This window comes from Neurospora tetraspora (assembly GCF_033439725.1).
Source record: "Neurospora tetraspora strain CBS 560.94 chromosome Unknown B0H65scaffold_4, whole genome shotgun sequence".
In the NCBI taxonomy this organism is placed as follows: Eukaryota; Fungi; Ascomycota; class Sordariomycetes; order Sordariales; family Sordariaceae; genus Neurospora; species Neurospora tetraspora.
Window position 1 is genome coordinate 2,881,087 of NW_026944386.1, and position 15,074 is coordinate 2,896,160.

General features: G+C 52.8%; 3 protein-coding genes across 3 annotated transcripts; all 3 read left to right on the forward strand.

The window, feature by feature from the left end:
- The first annotated feature begins 163 nt into the window (after positions 1-163).
- B0H65DRAFT_200434 (uncharacterized protein) lies at positions 164-635 on the forward strand. The gene has a single exon (XM_062821775.1). It carries the CDS (start codon positions 203-205, stop codon positions 476-478), a length of 276 nt encoding a protein of 91 aa, XP_062681851.1. The 5' UTR covers positions 164-202; the 3' UTR covers positions 479-635.
- A 463-nt stretch (positions 636-1,098) lies between these two features.
- Positions 1,099-3,287, forward strand: B0H65DRAFT_200436 (Sodium/hydrogen exchanger family-domain-containing protein). Its single transcript, XM_062821776.1, has 2 exons — positions 1,099-1,333; positions 1,405-3,287. The coding sequence occupies exons 1-2, from the start codon at positions 1,216-1,218 to the stop codon at positions 3,258-3,260; spliced, it is 1,974 nt and encodes a 657-aa protein (XP_062681852.1). The 5' UTR covers positions 1,099-1,215; the 3' UTR covers positions 3,261-3,287.
- A 2,745-nt stretch (positions 3,288-6,032) lies between these two features.
- Positions 6,033-11,038, forward strand: B0H65DRAFT_200460 (uncharacterized protein). Its single transcript, XM_062821777.1, has 2 exons — positions 6,033-7,083; positions 7,139-11,038. The coding sequence occupies exons 1-2, from the start codon at positions 6,511-6,513 to the stop codon at positions 10,757-10,759; spliced, it is 4,194 nt and encodes a 1,397-aa protein (XP_062681853.1). The 5' UTR covers positions 6,033-6,510; the 3' UTR covers positions 10,760-11,038.
- The last annotated feature ends 4,036 nt before the right edge of the window (positions 11,039-15,074 follow it).

The following is a 15,074-nucleotide window of genomic DNA, read 5'->3' on the forward strand; positions in this document are numbered from 1 at the left end:
TCTAATCAGGTAGAGATATTTGCTGCTGGAATATTGCAAGGATGGTTTTATCTTAGACAACTGAAAGAGTTAGCTCGGCGTCATTACTGCTAATGAGGTGAGAATAAACTCATATTCTTTCAGAGTGTGCTGAGCTGGTGCATTTCCTGCCTTTGAATGTTTCCTCAGGATAGACATATGTCTGGTTTGCGTTTGTAACAGGATGTTTGGCTATTCTTATATCCGATATCTCCACATTCCCCTGGTCCTGACTCGAAGTGCATTTCTCCAAACATGTGGTGCATGTCAATGTTGCGAATTGGGCCGAAGCGTCATCAGAGTCGAGGAACCAGCGCGCCGGAAACCACAAAACTTTGGAAATCCAGGGACCTCGAGTTGTGACCTCATTGTTTCTTTTCAATCAGATCGCGTACCTACGCTATCCCAGTGCTTTCCACCAACTGCAAGACGAGGCTCTGCCGATCGTCCCACTGACTGACGGCCGAATCAGAAGCAGGGCCCGTCCCGGCTCCGGGCTAGCACTAGCGACGGGACTCGGTGCCGCTACTCCGCTAGTGACCTAGCCTCACGGGTCTCACCGGATCCTGTTAAATATCTTTGTGCTTCCTCAACTTTCACCTCCTCCGTTTTCTTCCCCTCATCATAGGAAAGGCCACAGCTGACAGTTCGAAGCGATTGTCTGCAAAGGGATCTCAATAAGATACTACCTGTTACTTCAGTCCATCAATCTTCACATCTCTTTTTGCTGAGTGCATCTTCTTCAGGAGTCTTCTCCAACCGTATCACGGACCTCACCGCCGACGACACCGATCGTACTGCGAAGAAGCCAAGAACACATCCATCTGAAATAGCTGGATAGTCGGCTTTGTGGAGTGACACTTTTGTCCACAAACTGGCAAACAAGGCCCGTTCCCATGATCTACTTGGTCGAGACTGCCTTCCTCACTCAACTCGTCTTCCTCTCGATGGCTCAATAACATATGCTTCACACTGCCGTGCGAATATCCAGCCCGGTTGACGTCTAAAGTCTAGACGTACAAACACTATCTACACATCGTTGTAGAACTTACTCGACAAGAATATCTGGTCCACACAGGACTCCATCTAGATATCAAAACAAGCTTTACGATTTACGATCATCGTCTTGGCTTGAACTTGACTTTGGTGAGACAAGAGTCTCGGAACTCTCAGCTGTCTTGGACGACCGATTTCAAAATGCCAGCCTTAGCTATCACTAACTTCAACATTGTGTTGAGCGTCCTGGGAGGATGGATCTCTCTCTTCGGGCTGGTCTCATACCTCTGCAAGGAGAGCTACTACATGTCTGAAGCCTGTAAGTTCATTTACAGATTTCAACGTCCAAACACCCGACCATTTTCACTAACATTCTTACTCGAATTGTAGTCATCTCCCTATTGGTAGGCGTTGCTTTCTCCCCGCGCGCCGCCAACTTCATCCGTCCTCTCGCCTACGCCGACTATGACCCCATCGCCTTGCAGGAAATCACCCTCGCTTTCTCCCGTCTTGTCCTAGGCGTACAGCTTGTCCTCGCCGGCGTCCAACTTCCTAGCAGATACCTGCATCAACAATGGCGCCCACTCTCCATGCTTCTTGGTCCTATCATGTTCATGATGTGGATCGCAACCAGCCTGCTCGTCTGGGCTCTCATACCCAGCTTCGGTCCCAACGGCATGGGTTTCCTGAAGGCACTGGTTATCGGCTCGTGCGTGACACCCACGGACCCGGTTCTCTCCAACGTCATCGTCAAGGGCCGGTTCGCCGATCACAATGTACCCAAGGAGCTGCAGCGGATTATCGTCGCCGAGTCGGGCGCCAACGACGGACTCGGCTACCCCTTCCTCTTTTTTGCCCTGTACCTGATCAAGTACATGGGACACGACTACCCCGGCGACGGCGCGGGCGCCGGCAGGGCCATGGCGCTCTGGTTCTGCGAGACGTGGGTCTACACCATCATCCTGTCCATCGTGTACGGCGCCGCGGTCGGCTGGATTGCCAAGGAACTGCTCCACTGGGCCGAGGAGCGCAAGTTCGTCGACCGCGAGAGCTTCCTCGTCTTCGCCATCTCGCTGGCGCTCTTCATCACGGGCACGTGCGGCATGATCGGCAGCGACGACGTGCTCGCGTGCTTCATCGCGGGAAACGTGTTCACATGGGACGACTGGTTCCGGCTGGAGACGCTCGACGACTCGCTGCAGCCGACTATCGACATGCTGCTCAACGTCACCATCTTCATGTGGTACGGCGCCGTGTGCCCCTGGGAGATGTTTCTGCGCAACGGCGTGGGCGTGCAGATCTACCGGCTCATCGTGCTCGGGATCCTGGTCCTCTTGCTAAGACGCTTGCCGTGGGTGTTCATCGCGCACAAGATCCCCTGGGGCCGCAAGGTGATCCCCCAGATCGAGGGCGCTAAGCAGGCCATCTTCGTGGGCTTTTTCGGGCCCGTGGGCGTCTCGGCCATCTTTTACCTGTACATCACGCTCGAGTTCTTGAGAGGTATGGACGGCCCCGACGGGAAGCCGCGCGAGGACGTCAAAGATTTGGCGGAGACGGTCACGGTGGTGGTCTGGTTCATGGCCATCTGCAGCGTCGTCGTTCACGGCCTAAGCATCCCTGTAGGTAAACTCGGCGTCCATCTCCCTCGCACGCTATCCAAGGGTCTCAAGAGCGGTGCCGCGTCGCCTTCGCGCTCGGTTATTCTCCCGGACTCCAGACGCTCTAGCGGCGGACCGTTGCCATCGTTCAACATTGGCGACAGGGTCAACTCCTTCATCACTGGCATGAGACCTGGGTGGGTAAGGCCTGCTGAGAGGCGAACCCATGACGAGCACGGGCACGATGCAGAGAGACATGGTGAAGCCGCCGAAGACAGTCAGCAAGGGATCCCGTTGACGCGTCCCTTCTACAGAACTGGTGGAACCATCATTCGCAATCCTCCTGCCTCTGGTACCGGTGCTGTTGAATCAGAGGCACAAGGTGTTGCGGCTGTGGGTGACGTTGAAGGGCCATCTCAATCTCAGTCCCGGCCTGATACTACTTCTGCCAACTCTAGCAATACGACTCTTGATGACGGCAGGCGTGGAAGAGGTGTCTCGGCCACACCGGCGGCTCGCGAGGCAGCGGCTTCAAAGTCTCACAGCCGAGCGCCGGGGCGGTCTATTCGGTTCCCGGACGATAACAGCCAGGGTGTTGGGAGCGCGCCGACGCTTGTTGGTGAAAACACTGCTAGTATCAAACACTAGGCATGCTGGGCTGGTCGGATCATGTCGTCGGTGTGTCGGAAGACATGGTGTTAACTAAGGGGGGTTGGAGAGGAGACTGGAGCTTGATGGGGAGAGTTTGAAGGGGAGAGGTTGAAGGGGAGGTTGAATGGGGTAGGGATGGAGGCGGGTCGGGTTTCGGATCTGACGACAAGCTTTTGGATGTTTAGGAGATAGAATGTCTTGTTTTGAGGGATGTAAAAGGAAGTAGATGGGTGGATTGTATGTTGAGATGGGGAGACTTTTGGTGACCATCGGTTTTAGTCGATGGTCAATACCATGAGAATAGAAAAGAACTTTAGCAGATAAACGTAGAAATAAACGCAGATGCCAGAGTACTCTTTCGACCTTGGTAGCTCCTCGATCCGAACTCGTGCCTAGTAAACTTCACTATCAAGCTTTCCTACCAATCGTGTTGTGTACTTTCACCAAACGATTCCCGGTCACAAACTCACAACCCCCGTTCGGTCCCCGCGGCTGCCTTTACGTGTCCAAACCCCGCGGCCTCCGTCAACCGCTCGGCGCATCCGCACAGCATCCGCACAGCATCCGATCCGTCCCACTCCACTTACCGGGCCGGTTCCGATGGGCCGGGCCATCTTCGCTCAGTTCCGAACTCCGCAGACGGTCCGGATTGTGTTTTACGTACAGTAGCCGATCATTCGGCTAGCCCTAGTGTCTAGTGTGGTGGTGTCATTTTTTTTAGCGTCCGGTGCCCCGCGGAGGAAACTAGCGGCATTAGGTTGGGGGGTGTTGGTCCCTAGATTATTTTCCCCTCTCTCTCTGGTGGTGGTCCCCTAGAGCCTGGAGGTTGTGATGGATGATGATGTTGCATTCTGACTTGCATTTTTTTCACTGCGTATCACTTCGTTGATAGTGTACTGAATAATCGTTTCCGCTGGTTCTGGGCTTTCCGAATTCCGGAACGGTGGTTCTAGATGCGAGAAGATCTAAGATAGGAAATGCAAGATTATCGAGCGTAGGCAGAAATGGGTATAACGGCATCTTGTCTTACTGTATAACATCTTCGACGGCGTGGGAGGAGAAGGGAAAATGTGACGGATCAGCGTGGTCGGCGTGGTTAGGTACTGCTGCAGTTGTCGTTGGACGCAGGTTCGCAGCCGGTGAGGAGACGGCGCCATGCCCATGAGAAAGGCACGCTCAGCAACCCCATCCACGCTGTGACTCAAGACGTTGAGTATCTCGTTAGCCCCGAGATTTTCGTGAGATCTATTGTTCCCTCCTCTTTCTCTTTTCACTCTCTTGTAGCTTGGCGGACCAGTCGAGCTGGAGAAAGATTTCCGGCCGGCGCAGAATCATCCTTCCGAATCCGACAGGATGGTGATGAGATGCTTGAGCTGTTTTGTAACTCGCAGACTCGCTGCCCAACAGCCAATATTGTCTCCACCATGAAAGGAGACGACGACTCTTTCTCGACCTGTAAGGTCTGGAGGTGAGCCTCCTCTTGTGGACTTGGTGAGGAGAGGTAAGATGCAGAGCACGGGCCACATCTGCAGAGTTATCCATCGACACTGCTCCAGCCAAGCAGGGTGATTCAACTTTTTCAATCTGCCCTCATTATATGTGCACAATTTTAAGGGCGTGAGAGATAGGGAATGAGTCTGAAGAGCGGGTAAGAGAGTACGGCTTGATTATGCGAATATCTGTTGATGTCAATATCACTGTCGTCGTCATTCCCCAAGATGTTTTTGAAGAGATGCACGCTGCTGACTCGGTGGGGAAACCGATGGACCCAAATCGCTTGGCGCTGACATGGCTCTAAGCCTATTTGGTCCGTGCACCGAGCAGGGACAAGAGTTCTTGTGTTGCACCGGCTAACGACTTCACAGCTTGGACTGCGTTTTGTCATCTCTTCCAGATGGAAAGACTGGGAGAAAAAGGAGGAGATAAAGTGCCGTGCAATATGGACGCAGTACAACCTAGTACTACATGTACATAGACGCCAAAGATAAGGCAGGATGTGCAGACTAATGTGATGAAGTGCCTATGTAAGAAGGGTTCAATATGTCTGCGTATTATAATACGTGCACAGTTGGCCTCTTTGCTAACAGTTATGAGCGATCTTTTGGTGAAATCTAGTTAGTGCGGCGCTACCAGGAGCTACCCACAAACATTATCCACTGCACAACAGCTCAGTCGTCAGCCCTTTCACTTTTTGCTCTGCTCCTCTGATAGAGCGCCCCCTGGAACTCCACTCTTTTTCGCTTTTGTTTCGTTGCGCAGTTCATCGGGCTTCGTCGACCTCTCCGCTCTAGCCCACCATTTTGGCACTTCCACTTTCGAGTTCGTCCCCTCTTCTCTCAACGGAACTCATCATTGGATGTGATCCCGACCCGAGCCCGTCAGTCGGTTGTCTTCAACCACTCATTGTAGGCCAGTCACGGTCCATGCCCTTCTCCAAATCCATTCGCAACCAGACTGGTTAGTTAGAGGTAGAATCCCCCAAACAGCATTTGCCTCTCTCCCGCTCCCACCAGAAACTGGAAACACCAAAAACTGCCTCTACCACCCGACACCCACCTCTTCATCAGCCATCTAAACCGAACAGAGCAGCCGGCAATTGCGCGCCCCTTGCATCTCGCGTTACCTCAAATATCTCTCGTCCCAACAAACGAGTCCCGATTACCGAATAATCCGTCGTCCCTTTTTTGTCGCTCGTCCCGTCGCCGATTGCGCTCCTTTGCCGTCCACATCTTCTTCCAGCTTGCTCTTCCCGCTTCGCTCGCTGCTTGCGACATCTGCACCGTCAATTGGCCGCCCGCTTCTCATTTTCGCTTACCGCCTTTCGACCTCGATTTGCTGTCCGCGAAACACATCGCTACTTGCGCCAGCCCATCATTTTCTGAAACTCGAACGCCCATACAAGTCTTCGATTTCTCCTTTATATACTCGCCGCGATCGTCATCTCGTCGGGGGACACATTTACTTGTTGCACTCCCGCGACCCACGACCGCGATTCTGCCCTGCGCCGCACGAAATCAGATGGCAACGGGCTGCCACGAGACCCGCCACGACTAGGAAAACAAGCGCCAGTAACATCAACACCACGTGTTAACAAGTCATCCCATCTTCGACCGACGCGGAGAAATTTCATCTGGTTCAAGGCCGAATCACGACGGGTGCCGGGAACAGCCACGCCGGTTGGCTTCCGCAAGCTGTTCCATTATAGCACATTATCGACAACTTCCGCTCATCACATCAATCGAGAGCCATGCCAAGCTTTAATAACAACAGGTCGGGGGAAAGCGACTTTACAGAATTCCTAAACTGCGATGGATATCAGCCCTGGTCGAACCAAGAAGCTCCCGATGGCGCCCTTGCTGGTGCCGACTTCAACATGAACCAGGCATGCATCTTCGACTCGGACGACATGAGTCCCGGTGCCAGTCTTTACGGCGCATCACAGTTCACGGAAGCCTCACACTTTACGGCCGAGAACACCCCGTTCGATCTCGATCAGCAACTAGACGAGAATTATCAAGACGGCTACCGATCACCGCAGATGCAGTTCGCTTCGCCAGATGTTCAGATGAGCCCGGAGTCCGCACCCGCCACATCAAGAAACTCGCTATCTTCGTCATCGACATCGATGGACAGTCTCACTATTGACCCTTCCGATATTAAGCCGACCGAGGTCACACCAGCACACACCAACGAATTCATGGCCAGTCCGTACGACAACAGTCCCAGCCCAGTTGCTTCAATGCGAGATGCATTATCACCACAAAACCCACGCAATCCACAGCCTTTGATGCCATACGTAGCGCCTGAACAAGCTCAGAGGGTGAGTAATTCTATGCTTTGACTTGTTGTCCAGAAATTTCTAATTGCTTTTGCAGCATTACTCCATGATACAGCCCGATGCTATGGTAACCGATGGTCCACAAGAACAAGCTTCGGGGATAAACATGGCGACTGCCCAACACATGTCGCAAGTGATCCCGGGGCCAGTTGCCAACCTACAGATGCATGGCTTGCCAACGCAGTTCATTGTACCGCCCTCGCACTGGCCGGCGGCATTTACCTATAGTATGCCACATATGCCTGATGGTCGTGGCATTTCCTTCATGCCGCACGGGATGCCCATGAATATTCCCCAGATGCCTAGCGGCTTTGGCGGTCCTCCGTATCACCTGGACGTTTTATTGATGGACCGGATGCGGAAGAAAGACGGATCTGGAAACGCCAACGGAGAAGTCGAGATCCCCAAAATGAGAGTTGAGACACAAGCCAAGTACAGACTCGCTCTCTTTCCTCTTCCTCACGGCGTCAAGAAGCTTCATCTTCCAACGCAGTACATCAGCAAGGTCAAGCAAATGGCTCGACCTCTTCCACCGCCATCGCCGGAGAGACTGGAGTTGCACGCCGTCGTTGTTTGCACGAGCGCAATGGAGAACCCCGATCTGAAGAAGAAGGCTCTAATGCGAGCCCGCTTAGGTGCGCAACGTCAAGTCAAGGGGGAACCAAAGCCGGATACCGACGATGAGCTGCCGGGCCACGATGGTGGCGAGATTCGAATCTGTCAAAAGTGTATCAGGCGTGAGTCGAAGCGAGCTGGACGCAAGAAGGTAAAAAATGTGGAGGAAGATGAATATTGGCGATCCTTCGAATCGGACAGGATCATTGTGTTCAACGCTGCCGAGATTCAGGAGTGGCATGAGCCAAAGCCTGAAGAAGTGAACGCCTACCACGTGGAATTCTACATCAGAATAGCGTGTTATGGCCGGCACCACAACGACAAGAAGAAAGGTTTCCAGGTCATTTTCACTATCGTCGACCACGAGGGCACCTACATTGCCCAACAGCTTTCTTCCCCGATCGTCATTACCGATGATCACAAGACGCGAGACTCTCCGCAAGTGGACGACGAGTTTATTCCGGACCAACCGCAGAATGGCACTGTTAACCCTCCTGCTTCGAACGGACGGCCCACCCCTCCTCCTCCTTCTCACGAAATTCAACCACTGAAGCGCAAGCAGCCCACTGCTGTACCTCCGGTTGCCGTTACTACGCCTAACCAAGAGATCTCTCAGCCCCCATCACCGATCAGGCCCATCACAACTTCGAGCAAAAAGAGAAGAGTTGGCAATCTTACCATGACACCGGTTGAAGCGATCGCCCCAATGCCCCCACAACAAGTTTCCAACGCGGCGGCGGTGGCTAAACCAGCCTCATCAGCCTCGTCAGCCTTTGTCCCGCCAGTTCAGAGGCACTTTTCCCGGCCTTCGGACGCGAGCCAACAGCAGTTTAACCCACCACCCCTTGCTACTGGCGCAGCAACGATGTCGTATACTGGCGGCTCGCCGCCTTCAACCGATAATAACGATCAAGCAATGTTCACCTTGCCCGGCAACCAAGGTCTCAACTTCTTCGCCAATCCCACATCTGGAAACCCAAGTCGCGCTCAGAGCCCAAGTCATTGGCAAAACACCAATGGCGTCAATTTGCTGAGCCCACTTATGCGGTCAGCAGTGGGCAGCCCATTCGCGACGGCGCCGGCACCAGCTCCCGCACCGGTTGCTAATCCAATGCCTTCTGCGGAGGCTCCCGTTCCGGTCAAACTGTTCAAGGTAATCCCGCATCAAGGATCGGTGGATGGCGGATTTGAAGTTACAGTGCTAGGTGGCGGCTTTTCCCAGGGCATTGTAGTTATGTTTGGCGGGCGGCAGGCCACGACGACGACGTACTGGGGAGCAGAATCTTTGGTGTGTCTGGTACCCCCGAGCGACACACCTGGCAAGGTCCAGGTTACCTTCAAGAATCACCAGGTACGCGGCCAACCGGTGTACTTCGAATATATCGATACGAGGTCCGACGAACTGGCCAAGTCTGCGCTTGCCTGCTTGGCCCAGAAAATGGGCAAAGATGTCAACTCCTTCGCGAACGACCTCATTCAAAACTTCAACAACGAGAGTTCTGGCTCTTCTGCCTCCGGTGCTCCTACCTATAACCACGGACACTTCGAGAACTACCTTCTCAACGTTATTGAGGCGATTGATTTGGACGACACTCCGAACAGCAAGCCAAAATGGAATCTTCCTAACAGTGCCACCGGAAAGACCATGCTACATCTGGCCTGCTCTCTTGGTCTCCGCCGGTTCACTGCAGGCCTCTTGGCTAGGGGCGCGAACCCTGATAGCCGGGACAATGGCGGTTATACCCCTCTCCACATGGCTTCTCTTAATGGCCATGCTGAGATTGTACGGCTTTTGATTGCTCATGGTGCTGACCACACGCTCCGGACCTTATCCGGTTTCACGGCCGCGGACGTGGCCAAGACGACAGAGGTTGCCCAGCGTCTTGCCACTAGCCGACTACACAGCAGGTCCCTCAGCCTTGGATCACTACCTAGCCGGGCTACCAGTACCAGCAGCTTCACGTCACTCCAGCAGACGACGGCAGCCATGTCGTCCTTGGCCCTCGAGAGGCCGGTCAGCGAGTCTACAGAGCCGGAAGATTCTTCGGAGTTCACCTCAGATGTCGAGGATTCTTCGGAGGACAGCGAGTCGACTGATGGTGACGATGAACCCGTTCTCGAAATGCGCCGTAACAGCATCGCATCGCCACCAGCAGCCGATGAGAATGTTTCTGAGCGGCAACGACCCCTTGTTGATGGTCTTGGTCCTGCTGCTGCTGTTAACGCTATCATGGCTCAAATACAGCAGTTGCAACAGACAGCAATGCTTCACTTCCAGAACTTCCCCCAGCTACCGTTCATGCTACCTCCAGTAGTACATTACATGCCAGCGTTGCCTGGTTACCAGACAGCCCAACGTCTTGCGGCCACTGTCGTCCCAGGAATTACCGGACCAAGGCCAGAACCAAAAGCCACGCAAACAACGCCCCCGCCGCCTGTCTCGAAGGAATCTGCAGGCTGGTTCAACAGGAGCAATAACAATAACTCTGTTCCTCCGCCCTCCTATGATGAGAGCTGTGGCAAGGGTCAGAGCGGGTTCCCAGATGAAAAGCAGGCGTCAATTGCGATGGCTGCGGCCGAGGCTGCAGCAGACGAGAAGTGTGCGGCTATGTTTGATCAAGCCGGTAGCAGCAGCATGACGATAGAGGCGGCGGGAGCCACGACACTCGCAGTGGAAATCGACGAGGAGACGGAGATTGATGAGGAGGTCGAAGTAGAAGCGTCGCCAGAGCTACCCGTCATGCTTGAAATCGGTCGCAAGAATGCCATCACCAAGGAGCAGCAGGAGAACCTCCGCAGGGCGCATTCCGTGAAGAAGAAGGAGCTGAGTAGGGATAGGAACCTCTATCTCATCTGGATCCCTCTTCTCCTCGTCACGCTTTTCGCAACGGTCTTCAACGAGCACCACTCTATCTGGCACTTTTTGCAGATGGCTCTGGAGTACCTATTTGGGAGTACACAGCCGCTGGAGAATCAGGCACCCCAGACAGTGATCGGACAGCCACAGCCACTTCAGCTATTGCAGGAGCCAGTGGGGGTATGAAAGGGGGTTCATTAAACATCGAGCGGAAGTATTTGGCGTCCTTTTGCTTTTATTTCTTTTCATGTCGCCGGGGACCTTTTCCGTCTTTAAGGTTGATAGATTTTTGTACAGCATTCGTTATGGCAATACCCTTCTCCCTGTATGGACTGGTAGCATGCTCCCGACTTGCTCACTCACACTTGCACTTGCTCTATACATGTAAATCACATATACACTTCAGATGGAGTCTGGGATAAACAGTGGTGGACTGGGAAGAAGGGCTGACTGGAGGAGGAAGGGAAGGAAGGAAAGGAAAGACGGAAGCATGATATGATAACAGCTTCAAGGGACTAATGACTTGTTTGAAGATCTTTTGTTTCAAAATATTGTTATCTTTCCCCCATTAAGTAAAGAAGATATGAAGAAAAGATAAGGGCGATCTAAACATTGCGATGGGTATGTCGTACTGGTGTTGGCGGTGACGGGAACTCGGTCGGTTATCAAGAGACACTCATACCTAGATCTGACAAGGCTCTTCGACAGTGTACTATTTCAACCTTTGGATATCAGTTACGCGTATTAGATATGGACTTTGGCACGAGGGGTTTCGTGGCAGATTTGATTCGTCCTTGGTATGGCGATGGAAGGGAACATGAGCACCGTCGTTACCTCAAGTAGCAGAACATGAACTTCACATATCGACTCAAGCGCCATACAAAGTAGTTCCACAGAAACCTTACTTTGTACTTGTTCGACAGTGGGCTACCGTGGCAAGGACTGGATGCTCTGCTATAAGAGTGGCTTCTCTAGGGTGAAAGTGAAGGAGATAAGATGTCTGCCTAGTTCATCGTGTCACCCGAAATGCACAACGTGGCCGAGATATATAAGAAGACAAAGCTGTTAGACTGAGGGAGTGGTTAGACTTCCGACCCAACTTTGTCTGACACCTGTTATCCACCACCCTATATAGCTTTTTGTGCCTGTGTGCCATAGCATCGAGCAGTAATCAAACAATCCATTCGAGATCATCACAATCGCGTTTGGTTCAAGACTTTCTCGTCTAAAATTGCACGACTTCAATGTTTGTTTCAAAGCCCCCCTCCCCCTTTTTTCCCTACAACACACTCATTCACTGGCACTGCCAGAGACTTCTCATACATACCTTTTATGTAGTTGAAGTTGAGGAGGAACGGGAAGCTGCACGCACAGACACAACCACACATCCTGATCCTGATCCTGATTCCCCCTCAATATATGTACCTACCGTTCCTCAAACACGGTGTAACTTTCCATTGCGTAATTGCGTGGTGGTACCCGTCGTCCCCTCATCACGGGCCGCAGATTTGCTGCTCGCCCGCACGTAAGGGTAGGACTAGGAGAGATACGAACTGGGGAACAGGAAGAGGGAGAGGTAAGGTACCCTAGTTCTACATAGGAGGAGAAGAGAAAACGAAGATGAAGACGATGAAGACGATGAAGAAAGACAATTAAAGGTATGGCCAAGCCCCCCTTTAATACTCAAGAAATTGGACCGACCTCGAGGACCTTATCTTCAACAAACAAACCAGTTCCCATTCATGGGTGCATTCCAAGGGCAGTGAGTGTGAAGAAACCAACAACCAACAAACCCAACCCCGCCTTTTGGAAGGTTTGACAAACACCCAACCCAATTTACCAAATTTAATTTTCCACCCGTCGATCAGGAACACAAGCAGAGGGAACGTTTTTGTGGTTGCTGTCATACATTACAGTTGGTTGGTGCAATATATAGAGTGATGTGTAATGTGTGCAAGGACAAGTTAAGACGGGGACATGGTGCGGGAATCTGGAACACCAGAAGATTACGGCTTGTGACCTGCGCCAATGGCTGACTTTGGTTGTGAGGTTGTGTGAGGAGGGGGAGATTGAATAAATGTTGAACGCAAACGTGAAAGGTGAGATGTGAGTGTTGTTTTATTGAGAGGAAAGTCTCTCCCGGTGACCGATACCCCTCTGCAGATCCAAGCATCCTAGGCTGTTACTGATCTATCTTTGTACAGCCATTCTTAAGCACTAAATCAGTTAGCAGAACATCGTATTTGTTTGTTTTGGCCGGTTCATCCCATCTAAAAGATCTGAAGCTGATCACGCGGACAGTTCCACTTCGTCTGGTCTTGCGAGCCCACCTTTCTGAAGCGGAACGATAACTGAAGATCAGATCTGACCTCCGGGAAAGAGGACAGAAACAAGGATGCCCATCATCCTGATACTTGGGAAAGAACAAGCGCCCTGCGGGGTTGATAACCTGAATTTTTCTTTGGTGTTTCAAATGCAAGCGGCTGCCCGACATGCTTATCGATTGGCAACCAAGAAAGAATGGGCAAGCGCCGCCGTGTTTGAAGAACCTTTCCTCGCTGGAGCTTCCCGTGGCTTCCTTCCATGGCCTAACAACCACCAGAGGTCCAGAGGAGACAACACTGCGATAGAACGCGCGAGGTTTCTGATCAAAAGTTCGACATTTGTTTTCTTTCTGCCTTGGAACCAAAAAAAAGACAAGGGGTGGAAAAAACAAGCATTTTTCTCCACTCCGAGACTCCATTGCCGAGCCTTTTGCACAAGGGTTCTTGCTGTTCCTCGATGTTTCATCGCTGGCAGCGGATCGCAATTTCGCTTACAGCCTGGCTGGGGGACCGCCTCGGTCCGCGGTAGTCCGGCAAGTTCAGGAAAGCTCAGGTCCACCGCCGGCGATGTCCAGAACTTGCCGGGGGTATGCCGAGATAGGGAAGGCGCCGGGAGTTGATACACGTGGCCAGGGCAAAGTCAAGTTGCAACGAAGGAGGGGAATGACGAATCGATGAACGGAAATGTGTCTTGATGATGACCTACACGTACAAGCAAGCCCAGATTCAATATTGTTGCCGATCGTAAGCAGGCAGGAAGAAAACCAAGGCAAAAGCCGTGCATGGCTTGGACGGGAGTGAGGACAGTCTTCTTTTTGGTTGGATTCTCTCAGCCTCCGTCCAATTGTCCGGACTCCGGGCTGGGATCCGACGGGAGGCACGGGCCTTTTCGTAAAAATGGGGGCTAAAAATGTCGCAGGTGTCTGGAGTCTCTCCACACACTGAAGTTGTTACAAACGCGTGCGGGGAGCGGTCGTTCGAGTTGTTTTGCGGAAGCGAAGCTGTCAACTGAAAAGTCAAAAGACGGGATGGTCGCCGTCAGGCCTTGTCCTTTCCACGGCATCTGAAGTGTGCTGTCATGCCCATTATAAGTGGGATATTAGCAAGGCACAGCAGCAAACAATTTATATATATGAGGTGAATAATTCCCCATTCCTTTCCCTGCCTGTTGTTTGTGTGTTGGTGACAGTGACTCGGCATCACTTGCCCAAGCCGCCCGATACCCGACTCCCCGCCGTACCACCCAGACCCAGAATTGGTTCCTGCAGAGGCGTGGATTTCTGCCCTGATTTTATGGCTGACCAACCTAACATCAGCGCTGATTCCGTACCTGCATAACCGGGCTGAGTGTCATTGGTGCGTGCCTCGTGATGGTGGGATACGCCGACAGCTGAGAGGTCGATCCATCTTTTCCTGGCCCCGCTTGACCATGGTTGGCTCCGAGTGCCACGACACCACAGCAACCTCGTCGCTTTTGTCTGCTGAAAAAAGAATCGAGGGCGGCGCCCCTTGATGGGTCCTGCCGCGCGTCCATCGGACTAATGTTTCCAGCCAGCTGAAGCGACTCGGTAGTCGACTGATGATGGGAAACACGCTTCGTTTCTTTGTCGTCCGATGTTGAACCCGACACATGCGAGTGCACCCTATTGAAGCATCAGCTCGTGCCGCCCTGCGGGCCTGCGGCCTGCACGCCTGACGTCCCGCCCTTTGTTTTGAAAGACGACGCCCACGGAACGTGATCAAAGGCATATATAAGAATTAGGATTTGGCCCAGAGATTCAAGAGACAAACGCGCCTTGGGGCAGTGTGAACAAGTATCACGAAGCCAGAGGATACCGAAGGATCCAAGTATCTGGCAGTGCTCCTTCCAGGTCGCCATGACCGACGCCGGGATTCCGGATCTCGACCCTCGCTTGTTATCTGACTGCTTGCAAATTTGTTTCGAGTTTCGAGATGGAGAGATCCCATTCGTGGGCGGGCGGCTGTTTGCTTCTACCGAGTGGGACCCTACTTTGGTGTACCTCTCTGCCGCGCTGCGTGCCTGCCTTGTGTGCTCAACGGGAGCGTGAGAAGGTTGCAACTCGGGTCCCCTGCCCTTGCCGCCAAGATATGGTCCCAGGTGCCATCGTCGTTGTTCCTGCCCGTTCCTGCCGTTCGTTCCCCCAACCGGGGACCTT